The 18,318-nt window shown below is 45.2% G+C and overlaps 1 protein-coding gene across 1 annotated transcript; it reads right to left on the reverse strand.

Moving 5' to 3' along the window:
- Positions 1-1,591: 1,591 nt before the first annotated feature.
- aff3 (AF4/FMR2 family, member 3) lies at positions 1,592-16,327 on the reverse strand. The gene is made up of 19 exons (XM_071539285.1): positions 16,256-16,327; positions 14,005-14,049; positions 10,817-10,891; positions 10,665-10,698; positions 10,439-10,496; positions 9,782-9,833; positions 9,249-9,283; positions 8,807-8,987; positions 5,200-7,230; positions 4,928-5,055; positions 4,634-4,796; positions 4,424-4,542; positions 4,204-4,267; positions 3,941-4,077; positions 3,726-3,797; positions 3,515-3,608; positions 3,282-3,331; positions 2,770-2,975; positions 1,592-2,587 (listed from the first exon to the last, which is right to left on the reverse strand). The coding sequence occupies exons 1-19, from the start codon at positions 16,325-16,327 to the stop codon at positions 2,466-2,468; spliced, it is 3,738 nt and encodes a 1,245-aa protein (XP_071395386.1). The 3' UTR covers positions 1,592-2,465.
- Positions 16,328-18,318: the final 1,991 nt, after the last annotated feature.

Here is an 18,318-nt window from a genome sequence, read left to right on the forward strand (position 1 = left end):
ACAGCAGAGTCAAATTGTCTGTCAGAACAATGTAGGTCAGAACAGAATTATCTGCAAACGGAAAAAAAAACTTATTGTCTAGTCTGGCGCTTGACTAGTTTACAATGGGATATTATTGATCCGAGGCTTGTCGTGTCCCGAAGAGCCCCCTTATTGGCTGTTCTCTTTAACTGTTGCTATGGTAGCAGACAGCGGATGCTGAGGCTTCATGCGCGGATTCTCTATTGGTGCAGCAGGAAGTAGTCTACTGTGATGGAGAATCAGAAAGCGTGATGTGTGAGAGAGATGGGTCTCTGTAGAACTGGCCTGACTAATGAGTCTGACTCTCTCGCCCTGTGTGTGTGAGAGAGAGAGAGCTAGAGAGAGAGAGAGAGAGAGAGAGAGAGAGAGAGAGAGAGAGAGAGAGAGAGAGAGAGAGAGAGATAACTTACAGGATCCTCTTCCTTTCCAAGAGGACAGAGAGCAATTAATATAACAAATAAAATTCCACTATGCCAAAAAAGATAGTCAACTATTAAAATAACAAAGCTGTATCATGGAGTGGTGCAATATTCAATTAGGTGCCCAGGGGCCTCACAGAGTCATTGATTAATTGGACATTGTGCCTTCATCCATTGTAAACCTAAAGCTGAATCTATGCCAGCTGTTCTTCAGCATGTTGGCCATGCCTTATGGTGCTGTTAGGGGGGGGTATTGTTAATATTTGCAGCTAACACTTCCCCATGCGCAGCAATATGGCAGCCATTGAAAAACCTGTCATTGGCTCATTAGTTGTTGAAGGCAGCTGTGTTGGAATGCTCTGAATCTGAGTAGAAACAAAATTTAAAATTCAAATCGCCCACCCGTATATGATGGAGAAGGCAAGCAAGTGAGCCTAAGATGATGTGACACTGGAAAATTGTGTTCCTTATACACTGGCTTACACATATTTCTATCTTTGTTTCAGTTGTACAATGACATTTAACCATTGGTCACCTAATTCTGTTTTTGGCAACTTTGTAGTTAATTTCATTTCCTTAATATTTTGTCCATCACACTCACTAAGCTACAATCCTCAGCAGGTAGGTTACTTCTTCTCAAGCTGATTTCATGGAGTATTGCAACGTTGTAGGCATAAGCTGGCCTGTTTACAGGTGCTGATGCTGTCCATGTTATACTGTTGTTTTCATAAGGAGTATTGCAATGCAAAGGTGGTGTAAATCTTTCATGATAACCTAACCATCTACAAGAGATGTTGATGATGTACTGCTGTAATATTGGGCTATTTTGTCGTTTCCAACTTCGGGAAGAAGGATATTGCAATTCAAATGTGGTGCAGACAGCAAGGTGGTGGCTGCCATTGGGGAAGAAGGGAATTATCTGTGCTTTATCTTAATAATAAAGAAAGGACTCAAAATAATGTAAAGAATAGATATGTTACTTGTGTCACTCGTGCTGTAAAGGACTATCCCTTCATTTTGGGATGAGTCTCTTAGTGTCAAACCCACAAGTTCTGCATTGGTCAGCATGACAGAAAGCTGCACCACCAATCAAGTTACACATTCAAAAGCACACTCTTGAATTAGAAGAGAAGACATTTACTAGAGGACTTTTGAGTGACTTCTTCAACCCCATTATACATATAGTACATACAAAATAATTACATAATCCAACACTCAAAACAGGAACAAAAACGAATGTTGCATAGAAGGAACCTTGAAAGTTGGCTACTGGACTCACCAACACATTATGCTCTGATATTTTTTCTTTTGTTTTTTGTTTTTCTAAAAACAGAAAATCCATCAAATATTGCACAGTAAAAAGACACATAAAAGTGAAAATGTCACAGATTTAAGAAGTCCAAGCCATTAAAAAACCCTCATAAGCAAAAGATGCTGACAAGTCTGCTACTTTGGAGAAAGTGGTTCACGATTTCACAATATAAAAAATCCCTAAATCCACTGTTGGTTTTGTTTAGCATTTGGCCCCGAGAAACCTGTCCAATGGATAATGATCAATTCTCTCCAAAATATGAAAAAGTCTTCACAGATGCACTTGAACATGCCATAGGAGTCCTGTGTTCATGTCACTATGGAACATTTGGCAAAAAGGTTAGAAACAACAAATCCACAGTGCACACAACTCTTCAGATCAATCCACTGATGAGGAAGAAGGTGTTTGTGATTATTCCGGGAGGAGTTCAGAGATTGCTCTGTTTCACTTTGGTGAAATAACGGCACATTTCACTGTAGTGTCCTGGCAGGGCTGAGAATAACGAGGCCATGGTTCAGAAGACTTTGCACACAGTAAGGCCCTGGATGGTGATCACCTCCACATCCTATTAGTCCAGCAGGTGTAAGACTGATGACGGGCTCCATGGGAGTCCATCCATCTGTATTTCACAGCACAGTAGGTATTAGTGCAACCATATCCGCTGCATAGAGGGCTGAGGCCTGGGGCTCCGATAGGCAGATTAAATCTCTTTGCTAGTTGAGTTTGGCACTGATGCGTATCCACTGAAGAGCCTGCCTGGTGTACTGGACTGCGTGAGCAATACTACTGTGGAGCGTCAGTGGTCCAGACAGAGTATTCAAGTAGTTGAAGAATTCTGTGTAGAACAAGGAAGATAATGCTTTAAAAACCTGTTGTCATGAATGTGACATTTGTCATTTTTTTGCATGCATTTTATTTGTATGCAATCACTCAATCAAAATCCTGTTAAGAGCAGTTTTTTAAACCACATGCATCAGTTTGGTCCATTTGGATCTGAGAAGCAACGGGCTTCCTCACCTTTATTCTCCTTGGCGAGGTTGTCTGCCACCTCCCAGTACTCATAGCTGTACAGGACGCTGTTGGTGATGTTTAGGTGATTTGCTGCCATCTGGTGGATACGCTGGGGAATGCTGATGAGAGAGGGGGAGGTGCTGCCCCCATGTGACCCCAGGCTGAGGGGTTTGGCGTTGGGTAAGAGTGAAGAAGGCGGTCCCCCTGTACCCCTGGAGATGAAAACACATGCACAGCAGGAAGATGGTGATCAATCCAACTGGAAGCAAATGGTAAAAATAGAGACGTAGAAATAGCTTATCATTTGTTTACTTATTATTATTTTGTTTCTATGAGCAGGGAGGGGAATGCTGGGGGGCTAAGGGGAGATAATGGGGGGATATTACTGTCTAAAAAGAAAAGTATGAATCTGTAATACTGTTTCATCATATGTGCAGATTGTTGAATAAAATTTGGTTACAAAAAAAAAAAAGAAATAGCTTATCATATGAAGTCATATGAAGTTTTTATCCACCTACTTTCCAGAGTCGTTCCAAAAGGGGGGTGTTATAGGCACTTTGGGAGAACTCTGGAATGACACAATAAACAAGACTTGCAGTCATCCAAATCCCATCCTTCGATCCTATCCATGTTTTCATTCTACCAAACATCATCCAGAAATTGAAATGACAATGAAAATGTCTCAAAAAGCTTGGTAACCTGATCTCCATGTGAAAGGCAAATCAGGCTTGTCTTTTTTTTTTAAAGATACCTTAAAATAGTCCAGCAGAGCTTTGGAGTATTTCAGTGCATGGTCCTTCTTCAAACGAAACATCTGCCAGTAAAGGAGGGCAAGGCATCGGAAACTGTGGACACACAAGAACAATTCAAAGAAACTCAGGCGAACCACAAATCATCCCCAAAATGAAGGTCCTTCAGCTTGATGACAGATGGGGTATAAACAGAAGAGATGACATACGCACCACAGAACGGCCAGCTGTTTGTCTTCCTGTCTCGCCCCAGGGCCAGAGTGGCTCTTCAGCCGCATAGCGTACCTGAAGACACAGGACTATTACCTATGGAGCTGCAGTTTGTGCATATGCATACATATGAGTGTGTCTGTCTGTCTCTGTGTGTGTCTATGTTTTACTCATACTTAGTATCTGTTTATACATGCCGGGGACTTTATGTGATTCACCTAATAAGCTCTACTGTCTCTGAGTACATGGTATAAGGAGACTTGGCCTCCAATGGCCCCTCCTCCATGGCTTTCCCACACTCCATAAAGGAGAGAGCAGCGTCAACGTAATTCACAGCCTTCCCAAGCTTATCCACCTGGAAAAGAGACATTCAGGACAGGTAAGGATGGGAGAGAAAGATGGAAGAGTAGTAAAAATCAATGATACAACCACATCACATCTTCCTTCATTGTAGACAGTGTGTGTAAGGCGGAGGACTCACCATGGCGTCTGCACGGTGTTTCATCCTCTTGGCCTCGTGCATGTAGTACTCAGCATGGTGTGGACTAGGAGGAGAGAGAGAGAGACCGAGAAAGAGAGAGCGATAGAGTCACGGACAGTGATTTATGACATCAGTAATACTCATATGCTGACAAGAGTGTGTTTCTGTCCCACAGCATTGTGTGATGCATTGTGTGGACTGGGTGAATGTGATCGCTCACGTTTCATGGCTTGGTATGGTCCCCTTGTGTCCTCCTGGCTGCCTCATAGGGGGGGCCCAGGACTCAGACACCGGCTGGGGCTGTCCTGACACTCCTACAAATTCTACCTCCATCTTGGGCTTTGTTGAGAGGTCAAAAAGAGATTAAATAAACCAACAAGCTGCAGGTGATGGAGTTGGAATGGTCTAAGTTGTGTGTTTTTTGTTTTACCTTTACAGCAGAATCTCTGTTCTTGTCTCTGTCTTTGTGGGTGTGTGAGTAATGCTGCTCTGAATGCGGTGTTTTGATGGGGGGCTTGATGGGCTCGGGGCTGTCAGACAGTGGTGACAAGGGGGACAATGGCCTCTTATTGTCCAAGTACTCCTCCAAGTACCTGCAAACACACAAAAAAAAAAAATAGATCTTGTCATAAGTGATGTAAATGTAACAATGCGAATACATGTATTTGTGCATATGAGTGTACATGTGTGTGCGAGAGGCAAGTGGTATGCATTGTGGTCTCACCCGTTGTGTACGGTCTCAGTTGCAAGGTTGTGCGGAGGCTTTTGAGATGAAGACTCTGTTTGGCCTGAGAGATCGTTTGCATAAGACATGCTCCTCTTGCTTTCTCTGTGTGACACACCATTCTCCAACTGGTGACACACACACACAAAGGATGCTTTGAAGAACAAGCCTATACTGACACTTTGTCTCATACTCATGCATGAAAGCTTTCACAGATAAGTTTATCACATCACATTCACAAGAAGAGAGAAGCAAGTATGTGTGCTCGCTACCTTGCGTTTCCTTTTACTATCTCTATTCACTGTCTCTGGGACACACAGGTGTTTCATGGCCTCTCTTTGCTTGGCCTTGGGGTTGGTTGATGAGGAGGACGAAGAAGAAGAGGTGTGTTTGTGAGTGTCACCGGTAGTGGTGTCCGGGACCCTTTTGAGAAGACTGAGGTCTATCTGTACCACCAGATTTCTCAGCCCTCGCTGGGAAGGGGCTGTGGTCTGTTCACTTCGTCCAAATGGGACCAGGGTGTAGAGTTTCTGCTTCCCCTCACTCTGCTGTCCCTCACCTGGGTTACCTGGGGCGGGTCCTCTGGGGCACACCACCTTTGGCCTGCTGTCTTTTGGTCTGCCTGGACCCTGTTGCCCTCTCTGGGCGAGTCTCTTGTGGGACGTGGAATCTGCTGGAACTTTGGTGATGTTAACCTGATATTCAGATTCTGAATCTGAACCTGAAGACGAAGAGGAGGAGGATGATGGGATATGTGGAGTGGGGGAATGTGATACCGGAGGTGAAGGGACTGGCTGTGACTCTCTCTCCTCCTCACTTCTGCCTCCCTTTCTCGTCCTCCCCTGGCGGTGTGGGTCTCCCTGAAGGCGGTGCCACTCGGTGTTGGTATGAGGTCTCTGTTTGGGCTGGACTGCCTGCCATTCGCCTCTCTGTTGCTGCTCCCTCCTCCTCCACTTATCCTCTCTCGCTGTCTCCTCTCTCCTCCTCTGCCTCTCTGTCACTCCCTCCTCCTCCTCCTCTTCCTCTGAACTCTGGATCCAGGGACGTCTCAGTAGCTGCTCCTCCGCCAGTCTCCTATCTTCCTTTCTCTCCTGTTTCTCCCGCTGTTTCTCCCTATATTTGTCCTCTTTTCTCTCTCGTTTTCTCTCCTCTGCCTGGGTCAGGGTTGATTCTCTGTGGTCAACCTCCTGTCCCTTGGATTGGGGTTTCTTCTGTGATGTTTTAGTGTGAGAGACCTGAGCAGGAGCTGGGGCTGGGGCCTCCCACGACTTAGTTTTAGGTTTTAGGCTGGGGCTGGATCTAGAGTTAGGCACAGTACCAGAACTGGTAGCAGCTTTAGAGGTAGATTGAGAATGAGAACTGTGACCAGCCTTGCCACTGGTTTCACGAGTAGGGGCTGTGGGAGTTAAGTGCTTCGCTCTTGTGGGGCTACTTTGTGAGCTAGGCTGAAATATAGGTCTGGGGTTCTGATTGGAGCTGTGGTTGGGTCTGTTACCCTGGATTTGCTCAGATTTTGATGTGTGTTTGACTTTGGGAGCTGCAGCAAGTTGTTTAGAGCTCGGATGAAAATTAGGCTTAGGCCTAGATTTGTGGGTGTTGGAGTTCACAACTGGAGAGGCCTTCTCTTTGACCTTGGATCTGCTTTGGCGTTGGTCTTGATCCTGTGTTGGTTTAGTCTTGGGCCTGTGTTGAGGAGGTGGCTGGGGACACAGGCTATTTCTGGGCTTGCTCTTGATATCAGTGTTGGGCGCCGGAGCAATCCATGGCCTAATTTTTGTCCTATGGGGACTGGTTGTTAGGCTAGGCCGTGTTTGGTTCAGCTGTTGAGGACTCTGCACCTGAGGGTAGTGATGAGGGCTGGAAGGAGGAAGGCTGGGACTGGGGCTTCTTGGGGGGTGTCTGGGTATAGGGCTAGGGCTTCGGCTGGCTCTTGGGCTCCCACATGGGCTGGGGCAAACACTTGGAACTGGGCTGGGGATAGGACTGTGCCTTGGGCTAGGGCTGGGACTTGGACAGGTGCTGGGGAATGGGCTGGGGCTGGGGCAGAAGCTGTAACCAGGACTAGGCAGAGGGCTGGTCTTATGGCTGTAGTTGAACTGTGGGCTGGGAATGGGGCTTTGGCTAGGGCTGTATTCCTGATTGTTGTCCCAAGTCCTAGCTGGAGATGGGGCTCTGTGGGTATGCGGAGAGGGCAAGCGTCCTGGAATGCTCTGGGTGGGATCCTGTTCACTGCTGGAAGATTTTTTCCGGGCCTTCTTCAGCCACTTATCCAACTGCCACTGGGCGGTAGAGGGATGATCTGTCTAAAAAAGCACGGAGAAAGAGAAACACAAATGAGAGAAAAGAGGTATTAATGATCTACTACATCAATACAAAGATTTAAATGAATGTTTACCAATAGATTTGTAATAGCGGGAGCCTGACACATACACATTTCCTTCACATACTAATAGAGGGAGGGATGGGGGCAAAAAGAAAATGCAAGACACTTTAATGTCATATTAGAGCCCCTAAAAATGACACATATCACCAACAATTGTACACATACCACAACACTTGCACATTGCGATACAATCAACTAAAATGTACTGCTGGCATCAAATGCAAAAACATCCACTACACAGAACACATCACTAACTCAGTAGCTTGCAGTGTTTTAACTTTGAAAACTCTATTCAAATGACAAATCTGGATTTTGACTCGTCTAGAAACAGTCACTTCAGTAAAGATTCCAGCTAACAGTATAATTTCAACTCAATACTTACTACATAGTCTCACTCCTGCTGCTCAAGTATCCACATCTGTGCTTACAGTAGCTCAACCCCCTTCCAATTACTGCAAATGACTCATGTACTGTTTGCTTGGCTGGGTAACCATGAGAATAAAAAGAACATGAGAGAGAGAAGAAGTTTTTACTCAAATAAAAAAGCAAGAGGATACTCACGGCTGGAGAGCAAACTTCTTTCCTACTCCCTCTTTCTCTCTCTCTCTCTCTTTTTCTCTCTTAGCTGACCAGAGCTAAATTAAACCTCTACTCCTCAAGTCAAACAGTGACCCCCTCCCCACATCCCTCGCCCTCTTTCCAGAGAAGACACTGCATCTCTTGTACCCTCGCTGCTCCCCTCCCTCCCTCTTTCTATCCCTCCCTCTTTCTCTCCCTCCTCCTCCCTACCTGGAACTCTGGAGCTGCTACTTCCAAAGCTCCAACCCCCATCTCTTCCTTGGGAGACACTCAAACACTCCACATAGATGAAAAACACATGGTGCCTCCCCCTTCTCTATAGGGGCCCGATATAGTGAATGTTCAGTAATAGAGCCAGCTATGCCACACAGGGCCTTCCATTCATAAAAGAGGAGCAGGTTTCCCCTCCTAGCAAACGCCTCAAACCCTCCCCACAATACCCCACACCTCCGAAAGTAAGAGGCCATTATACCCAACTGTACACCAAACTCTTGTGCCTATTCGCTCATTCAAGATTTATCTGACATCAAGCAAGTACAGCAAGTACAGCACAGCCCACATTCTGTGGCGTGCCACTGTTGTGCTGAAAGGGAAGGTTATGCTAATTGCTGATGAAATGTTAGCATGAAACAGAATCTTGATGACTTCCGCCTCCTGAGGGCTTTCCTCTTTAAGACTCGGCTTGTTGACATGACACCCAGGCTCTAATTCCTAAAGCTTCCCCCTCCCCATGCTCCTCTCCAACTCACATGCATTCCTAATTCCTCTGTCCCTCCCCCCACCTGCCCTCAACTGCCTCTGTGCCGCTCCCTGTGGAGAATTAACCCGAAGGCACAAAACCAGAGCAGGATAGACACAGCGAGACACGGACAGGGCAGATAGAAAGATAAGAAGAGGCAGTGGCTCAGCATCGGTACCTCCTTGGTGCACAGGGGCTGTATGTTGGCAGGCGACACAGGATCGGAGTGAGTTTCTGGGCTCGGGCTGCGGGAACGCTGGCTACTGCTCTCTGACTCACAAGAGGAGTCTGAGCCTGAAGAGTCCGAGCTGGAATGTCTCACCCGCCCGCCATGTGTGTGTGCACGCTGTGCTGACAGGCTGTCAGTCAACACACACAAACACCAGAGAGGGGTCAGCTTATGTACATAGCCATGTGGAGCATGCACACAGACAGACTCAGACAGACACACACACAAATATGAATACAAATTACACATGCACACACACATTGAAAAAACATACCATTTATTCTAACACATGCAGATGAACGTGTGTACAGACATATAAACATGCACACACACACACACACATACACAAATCCATACCCACAACATGCATGCATAAACTGTAATTCAGTACCTGTTTCCGTCCCACGAAGCTGACTCATGAGCAGCCTTCAGTGACACAAAACAAAAGACAGACTTATCATCCATAGCAATAGCCCGCAGAGCAGCTTCCTATCCTCTTTGTGTCTCCTCTGCTCCCTGATGTCTTATCATCCTCTGTACTAGCTAATAGGGAAACAATTGTTAACTGAGTGCCCGCTTGTGCTAATGTGTGTGTGCGCGTACTGTTGAACTCTATACCAGAAAAAAAGGGAACCTTCAGACGGAGTTGCCAAACACTGACACATTCATGGCCTTCCATTTTCTCTCTGTTTTTCCCTCTCTCTCCCACTGTCTGTCTATCTGCCCACTCAAGCTTGCACAGTGGCCAAATACATGAGGGTACGAGAGGTAGACAGTGAAAGATGGAAGACAGATATGGTCAACTTCTACTACAGAAGAAATGTTTAACATCATGGGAAGATTATATTGAAAGTACTTTAACAGGTAGTGATCAGTTTCCTGACTGCAGGGAAAGACTGTGGAGTGTCATGTCAGTCCACCTACCCTGTGAGTGTCGTCCTCATCACTGCTCAGCTTCAGGTCATCAGCAAGCATACTGTGAGATAAAAACACACGGTCAGAAAAAAACATGTACCTGTTATGACTAGGGCCGATGGACATTAGGTTGTCTTTCTGGAATCTCAATACAATTTCCTCTTCCAAATGTATTGGTGAATATTACATTTAATAAAGTGATGTCACATAACAAAGGCTGTGTAAAAATGTGCCAGGTACCAGTGCATCACTGAACATGTGCATCTTATTAAAAAGAGGATGTAAAGAGTGAGCGAACAGGGGCAAAGCGGCCCCCATTGACAGCTTTCTAGCAGCTCGGCTCACCTTTGACCTGACCCGGGCCATATGTGATGTCGGCTGAATCACTCAAGCTGTCAGCTGAGTGGACTCACCCCGTCTTTCTCTGTACCTCCCTCTGCCTAGCCCCTCTGTCAGTAATGCTTTCAACGTGACCTTACAGCGTAGGATGTTCATGATGTGTACCTCATTTTATAATAAAGCTGCTGTGAATGCATCAAGTATCATCATCAACTGCCTGATGTATAATGATCTGTGTGTGTGTGTCACTGCCCCAACTCAGGTTTGATGACCCCCCCCCCCCCCCCCCCCCCCTTGGATCATGTGTCCCCGTGTCCCACCACTTACGATTTGTGAGGCGCCACGTGAGGGTGACGGGTCATTCGCAGCTGAACATCCCCCCGAGCTGACAGAGAGAGAGGGAGAGAGAGAGAGAGAGAGAGAGAAAGGTGGGAGAGAATAAGAGAAACATAGACAGAAAGAGACACTGAGTCATAAATGAACAGAGAAACAAGTAAATTGTAAATTATTGCACACGTCAGACATGTATAATTATCAGTCAGTGAATACATACATTGCCTTTGCTGCGTAGTGTGCTGCTTTGCATCCTTGAGGAAGACAGAGAACATGAAATGGTGAGTATGAATCTCTATTTAACGGGTTAATCATCAAAGATAAACACACACTCACTCTCTCACACACACACACACACACACTCTCACACACCTTAGGGTTGTAGAGGATTCGCTGGGCCTGGTCACCCCTTAAGGCTTGCTGGGACGGCCAGGACTGAGTCATGTCCTGTATAACAGAAGGGGTCAAAGTTCAATTGTGAGAGGTCACTGAGATTGATGGGCTTCACACACATAAAGCACAGACATTCTAAGTCATATAGATAAGTATGATTTATCGATTCACACATCGCCACGCATACAGTACAGAGAGAGCTTCATTTGACAGCTGACTCTTATTATCAGCACTGTTGCTCCCCACTAGGGGGAGTTTGTCTGGGTGTAAATGTGGGTTAGCATCTGAGTCTCTAGTGTAGGCTGAGAGACGTGTATTACACGCTTGGCACGTGGGTGTGGGAGTGTGTTCTTGCCAGTTTCAAGTTTTCTATGCAATCATTTTGTTTCAAACACATTCTTGGCCTATTGTGTCTCTTGCATGCACTTTCAGCATCTGATACATCTTAGGTTCTTGATCTACATTTTTGTGTTCTGTGGCTCTCTTTTGGAAAATGTATTTGTACATGGATGTGTATGCACATTAATGGATGGGGTGGTAGACTAGAGGTTAGAAAAGCAGTGCTGTGACTGGAAGGCTGAGTGTCTGGGCAGAGAAAGTGAATGAAAAACTCTCTCCCCTCCCTCAGTAACCACTGCTGAGGCGTCCTTGAGCAAGGTGCTTAACCCCCAACTGCTCCAGCAGAGCTGCTCAGTGGCCACCAGCAGAAGACTGTGGTTGAACTGTGCAGCACCCAGGTGTTCATGTGTATAATGTGAAGCAACCCTATGCTGAAAAGGCGTATGCATGTTCAGTCAACTTTCTGTGGACAAGTAAAGGTAAAAAAAAAAAAGCACGAAAAAAAAAAACGTGTGGAAAACGTGTGGCAGGAAATGTATGTTATGACAATACATTTATGTTGGTCTTTTCAAATAAAGAAAATACTTGTAAGTTAAATGTTCATGAACAAACTAAAACCTATCTATTTTGTAATGCAAAGCTAAAAACGAATTGATGACAAGAGGGCATGTTACCAGGAAACAAGTTCCAAGTGGCTGACTGCCCATGCGACATATCTTTCTTCAATGGGATGTACTGTTTCATGGGTCAAAACCTTGTTTTACAGGTTTTGATTGTCAGAAGGTGTGGTCACCATCTATGATTTCTTCTATCCCGGGGAAAAACATGGGACTGAATTGCTAGAAAGTACACGCCCTTTGCACAGGTAGGGCACTCCATGTCATCTGCCCTACAAGTCTCATTTCTGCACACTTTAACATTGGTGATGAAAATCAGGAACCTGGATGAATAACATCAGTATGTGGTGCTCAAGGTATACGCAGGAGCTTAATGAGTACAGAGGGAACAGAGAAGACACGGGGGGCGATGTGTGTCAGCCTTAGCTGTGTCCACAATCCACTTATTGATGGTTTTTAGCTTTTGAATAGTCTCACCTCTTTATATTTAATTGTACTGCGCTGTTCTCATAGCTTTTCATGGAGGAGAAGTGCCTGGCTTTAGTATTTCAGTATTTCTTCAAAACATAAACACTGTCTTCAGAAGTATCTTATTATAAATGGCAAAATACACACAGATAATTTTTGCATATATAAATACATGTGGTAGAATTACTGGCCACTGCTGAGTGTGCGTGACAGTGGCTGTGTTTGTGCGAGTGTATGTGTGTACTGTATGTGTGTGTGTGTATGCATGTGCGCGCGTGTCATTGCTCTCCCTGTGGGAAGAGAAGACTGTGATGATTATAGATAATCGCCTGGGCTATTATGAAACTGTGCCCAGTGTGGTATCTTTTATTTGTCATATCTGCACAGCGCTCAGGAAGAAACCAGCCACATGGAGAGAGCTCTGCATCCACAGTACATTGTCTCTGCTCCTGCTTTGATTATAATCTCTGCTGATTAGATTGCCCGCAGTCTTCCTCAGACAAACCAGGCCCCACGGATGCTGAGAAAATGGGCTGATTTTGTACCATTTCAACATGATCTAGAGTGGTTCCCAAGCTGTTACATAACCTGGAAGCATGGGGGTGCTGTGTGTGTCTAAGTGTATGTGTAACCATGGTTGGGTGAGGGGTGTGAGGTGGCTTGACCGTTGAAACAGGGAGCAAGCTCTGGAAAAGGTCATGTTTTATCAGCTCTGATGTCTCATAGTGTGTGTATGTGTGTGTGTGTGTGTGTGTGTGTGTGTGTGTGTGAGGGGAGATGGAGGGGGTGGAGGGTGGGTGGGGTGCGCTGAGTAACAGATCAGGATGTGTGATAACAGAGACGGAACTCCAGTCGTGCTGCCGAGGTCTAAAATAATCCTTAATGGGAGTCTGCTATGAGGAACATGCCCCATTTCATTCATTCAGCCAGAGGCATTTGTGACACAACGCATAGCGCTTTTCAGTCTAGTGAATCTGGCAGATGACTCTAAAGCATCTCTTTTCCTCCTCTCTTCCTCTTCTCTCTCTTCCAACCCTCTGCTCCCCAGAGGGCAAGTGTTTCCTCTCTCCGCTCATCCTTTCACTTCATTATCTCTCCTCTCCTCCCCCAGTCACCAAGGACACACCAGCATCCCTCACCCCTCTCTAACAACAACAAGGCCTCCCAGGTGGAGCATTATGTGTTGCTATCTCCACCCCCCCCATCCCAATCCCCATCTCCCATATCTCTATTCTTCTGCTCAGCTCCCTCTCTGTCCCACGCTTGTCTGTAGACTAGTAATAGGCCACAGGGACCAGCGGTGGGCTGTGGTCACACACATCCTTTATGTCTTAAGCCTCCAACGTCACATGAAGAGACAGCAGACCACTGGGCCACTGATCACAGACTAAGATGTCTAGGAGGTGCGGCTGGCGTTTCTTCCACTAAGCAATAACACATCCTAATGCATCTATTAATGTAGCTATGTAGCACAAATAGAGCCTCTCAAAGAACAACTCAAAACCCAAACAAAGATGCAATGAAGCGCAAAAGGCTCATAAACGGCATAAACTAGAAAACAGCAATCACAATCTGAATAGACATAATTGATTCATTTACTGAGTGATTAAATTAATTGCACAGGTTCAAAGTTAATAACTACTACTACTACTACTACTGCTACTACTGCTACTACTACTACCATTAACAATAATAAAACCATCATCATAAAAGTTGAGTAATAAAAAATGAGTGATCTCTTACCCCTAGAATATCTTTGGCACAGCTGTTGTGTTGGCTTCTTGTTACCTGCAGGAACAGAGGGGCAGAAGAGTCACCACAGGCAGACAATACTTAAGAGTACTTAACAGACTTAAGTCCAGTTATCAACCAGGCAAACATATGGAGAAAGACAAGTGTGCAGCTGTGCACAAGCCGAAACATTTAAATCATGCATCCTGTGTGTGTTTGACTTACGATGACTTAAATATGCGTTTTTAACACACACATACACTCACACACAGTACCGCCAGACATGCACCCACACATACATAGACACGTTCATTTCATCCACCACTCCATATTATGGATGTGGCATGTCTCATCTCAATCTCTACCACATGCAAACATGCACTTAAACACAAACACACACACACATACACACACACACCAAACGAAACAGACACTGACTGATCTCTGCTTCCCGCCTCTTTGCTGTAACATACACAATTCAGTGTAGCACTTTACTGTAATCCCTCTTACAGTCACACTCACACACCCGCACACATACGCACACACACACACACACACACACACACACACACACATACACACAGTAATCGTGACGGTTGAAAGGAGGTTGATGCTGGTTGGTGACTCATATCTTAACAATCACAGCTGCAGATGATCAGGAGGATGCTGATTCTGTAGCGAGCAACTTTCTGTTTCCATCCACATTAGGCTGCCCTCGTCTCTCTCCCTTCCCCCACCCATCTCACTGCTACACCTTCATCCTCTATCTCTCATTTTCTCATTTAGAATTCATTCAGTGTTCTTTACTGGCATGAATGTAGAGGACAATATTACTAAAGCATCAAGATAAAGGACCACGTCCCCTTTCCCCCTTGTATCATTGTGTGTAGGTGCTTACTGTGTCTGTGGGTGTGTGTTTCGTACACGAGTATGACTACTATATGTGCAAGCAATTAGTGTTTGTGTGGGAAACACTACAACAAGTTCAAACAGTGATAAAATAAGTAGGTAAAATGAGTAATCAAAATACGTATCATAATCAAGGAGTGTGTGTCACTCACTGTTCCTCGGTACTATTCCTGAATAGTCATCAAGCTCTGCAAATACATTTGTCTGGTTAGGTTTTTAGTTTCAGTTTTTCATTGTTTTAAACTTTTGCATTTCTATGTCAACCTCATCTGTCAAACGCTGACCACATATCCTGTCTTCCTATACTAGTAAGAACATAAGACATGTATCTGTCTCTATAGTCTACACATTATATTCCATTTTCTTTTTGTGGCTTCTCTTATCTTCTTCCTATGCCTCACTCACAGTCTTTTCTGTGCCATCTGTACAGCATGAGTATGTACTGTAGCAAATATGTGTGTGTGTGTGTGTGTGTGTGTGTGTGTTTCTGCTTGCATGCATGAGTCACTACGGTCAGTGTCTGAGTGGCTGGACTCTGAGCCTGCGGATGGAAAACAGTGTGTGTGAGGGTGTGTGAAAATTGGCCTGTCTGATTATTATGACCACAAGGCAGTTATGAGGCCATAGGCACCCAATGAAAAACATAAACACAGACAGCCAGTGTTTCACATCCCCGTGGCGGTGCACAGCAAAACTCTGGCCTGCTTCCCCAGTTAACACTTATAGGCCCATTAGTATGAACATTATCATGTGCAATGCGTTTCACACTTCCATGGCCACTGGCAACAGAGGCTACAGCCATGGTGCAATACCCTTGATGAATGTAACATCCCCTGGGGCCGGGGCTAACCACAACCCATCATAACACCTGCAACAAGCAGCATGCAAGCCAACTACTTAGCACCTGTTACATTCTCAAGAATCAACAATTAGAGTTAGAGTTAGTATTAGAGTTGTTAGTTTTCAGGCTATACCTATTTCAATAGTATTTTAATTTATTAATGCTGGGTAGTAAGTTCAAAGCAAATCTGAAAACACTCATGTCATCCACAATCTGATGTGAAATCAGAAAACAATGCATGGCTCTGCAGAGATAAATATTATTATTAGTTACTTGAGTATACATTTTTCAATAGACCATTCCTTTACCCGTATATGTAGTTTGGTGACTTAAAAATTGCACAAAAAACTGAAACAAGACGCTGACACTAACTAGACTGATAGGCTACAACGAGACTAATTAAAAAGCCAAATTACCTGCACTGACCCATCCATAGTAAGTTATAGCCTAATATACACAAGAAAACGATCATTCATCTGTTTGTAAGTATCCAGCCCATACTGCCCCTCTCACCTGAGAAGATGCGCATCGGAGCAGAAAACAGACGATGGAAAGTTTCCCTTTGCCGCCGAGGACTGTAGGCATGTTTCCTGGCTGGTCAGTGCTCTCCTCTGGTGTCCATACCAGTGAGGACTCGCGTTCGTAAAAATACAGCGGCGGCAATGCCTCTCCGTGAAGCGGGAAGAGGAGTGAACGGCTGAGCTCCTCACTCGCGGATCCGCCGCCGTGCAGCTGGAGAGTCACCGAGGGAGACGGAGGACGATGTAGGCGGACCGGTAACGTCAGAGGGGAGTCATGACACACCACCCCACGGAGCGAGAACACGACTCAGCGGACCGGTGAATGGTGCGCAACACCCGGTGTGGCGTGGTAGCTGCTTAGTAACGATACTTAGTAACGAGTTGTGTAAGGATTCAGTTACACTTCAGTTTTACAAAAGGCAATGATAGGGCAGTTGCTTTTCGAATGAGTAATGCGTAGCTAATTCATTGCTTTTTTTGAGCAACCAGCCTAACACTGCTCAACACACCTGCAAGTACTCACTCGGTGATGTAGGGTTAATAAAAGGTGGGTAAACCATGGGTTCCAGTTCCAGCGACATTTACAAGGGCCTACCTGGGAATTATGGGCCCCTCGCACAGGAGGTGACTCCGTGTCCCCCTACACTTTCCTCTCCTCCCCACACCACCATTACTCCCTCTGTGACAAACATATATGTCTCAACAACACTTCCACACTCCTTAACTGATCGCACCACACATCCCTAATTGAGATTACAGGCTTTTGGCACTACCCTGGTATCACTAAATGGCTGTCATAACCATATCTTCACCAGTTCCCTGTTCAAAATCACATGGGAGGACAATTTTGTTTTAATCCACACAAGAAAAACCTAGCCATTTTTTCCAATATTATTTGGATGTTTTACTAGTATGCCCTTAACTGAAAACATGAATGGGTTTTGTCATTGAACTGGGCCGGATCTAACCTGTTGCCCATCCTGATACAGAACCTTCACTAAGTCCTGCTATGCTCCCTACAGGCCAGTGGTTCCCAAAGTGGGGTCCAGGGACCAATAGTGGTTCTTGAAGCGGTTCCAGGGAGTCCCCAGCAAAATTAGGTCATTCTAATTTTACATTTATTTCCCTCACTAGAAGAAGGCACTTTGAGAGAATGTGTAAAGATGACTATTTTGTTCATAAGTTTTGCTGTACACACTGTGACCTTCACACCTACAGTATAGATAGTTATGTAATCCTGTAGTTGAAATTGTATCTATTTGGGGGCCTTGATATAAATATGTTTGGGAACTCGTGCTATAGGCTACACCCGACTCTGTGGAGCTATACAGCAAAAGACAGCGGCCCAAATGAATGTCGGATCCTCACCCCCTTCATCTTGCCACTGTGTGCTTGTCTGGTCCATCCATTATTCTGCTTAATGCACTCTGTTTTGGCCTGTGAAGTGGCTCTGGGTTGCATGGAGTTTGCCTTGTCATAATGAAATATGACCCATATCCCTGGCCCAAATGGCTCTGGCGGCAAGCTGAGAGAGGAGGGAAAGACGGACACAAGGAGGGATGGCCTTAAATGATGATGGATTCACAGGAGCAGGGACTCAATTGATTTAAAGGACCATGTAACAAGATAGGTGGCAACAAAACCCTTAGAACCACCTAACTATTTTCCTCCAAAAGATGAGCATATCCTTTAGAAAGCGAGAGAGAGAGAGGGGAGGAGAGAATTCTCATTGAACTCATGTGGGTTTGGTTTGGGCTGAACTCCCCCTGGGACCACAGTGTACCTAATTTGCCTATGACACCTGTCAAAGACTGAACACAGGGGCAGCCCCGGATGGTTGTGTGAGACTGTTTGGCCTCTGTGTGTACCAAGTGGTCCAGATGTGGAACCTCATATAACGCACTAGGGCTGAACAATTAATCAAAATTTTATCGAAATCGCAATATGGCCTACTGCAATTTTCAAATTGCAGGAGGCACAATATTTGTTAAAGGCGAAATATGTGTCAAAATACCATTTTAAATTAAATATTGTCGTGCTGCAGAGATGTCCTGG

This window comes from Centroberyx affinis, unplaced genomic scaffold, assembly GCF_046629955.1.
Source record: "Centroberyx affinis isolate AG114_WGS23_722 - 3 ecotype Tasmania unplaced genomic scaffold, CSIRO-AGI_Caff_v1 ptg003428l_1, whole genome shotgun sequence".
NCBI classification, from domain to species: Eukaryota; Metazoa; Chordata; class Actinopteri; order Beryciformes; family Berycidae; genus Centroberyx; species Centroberyx affinis.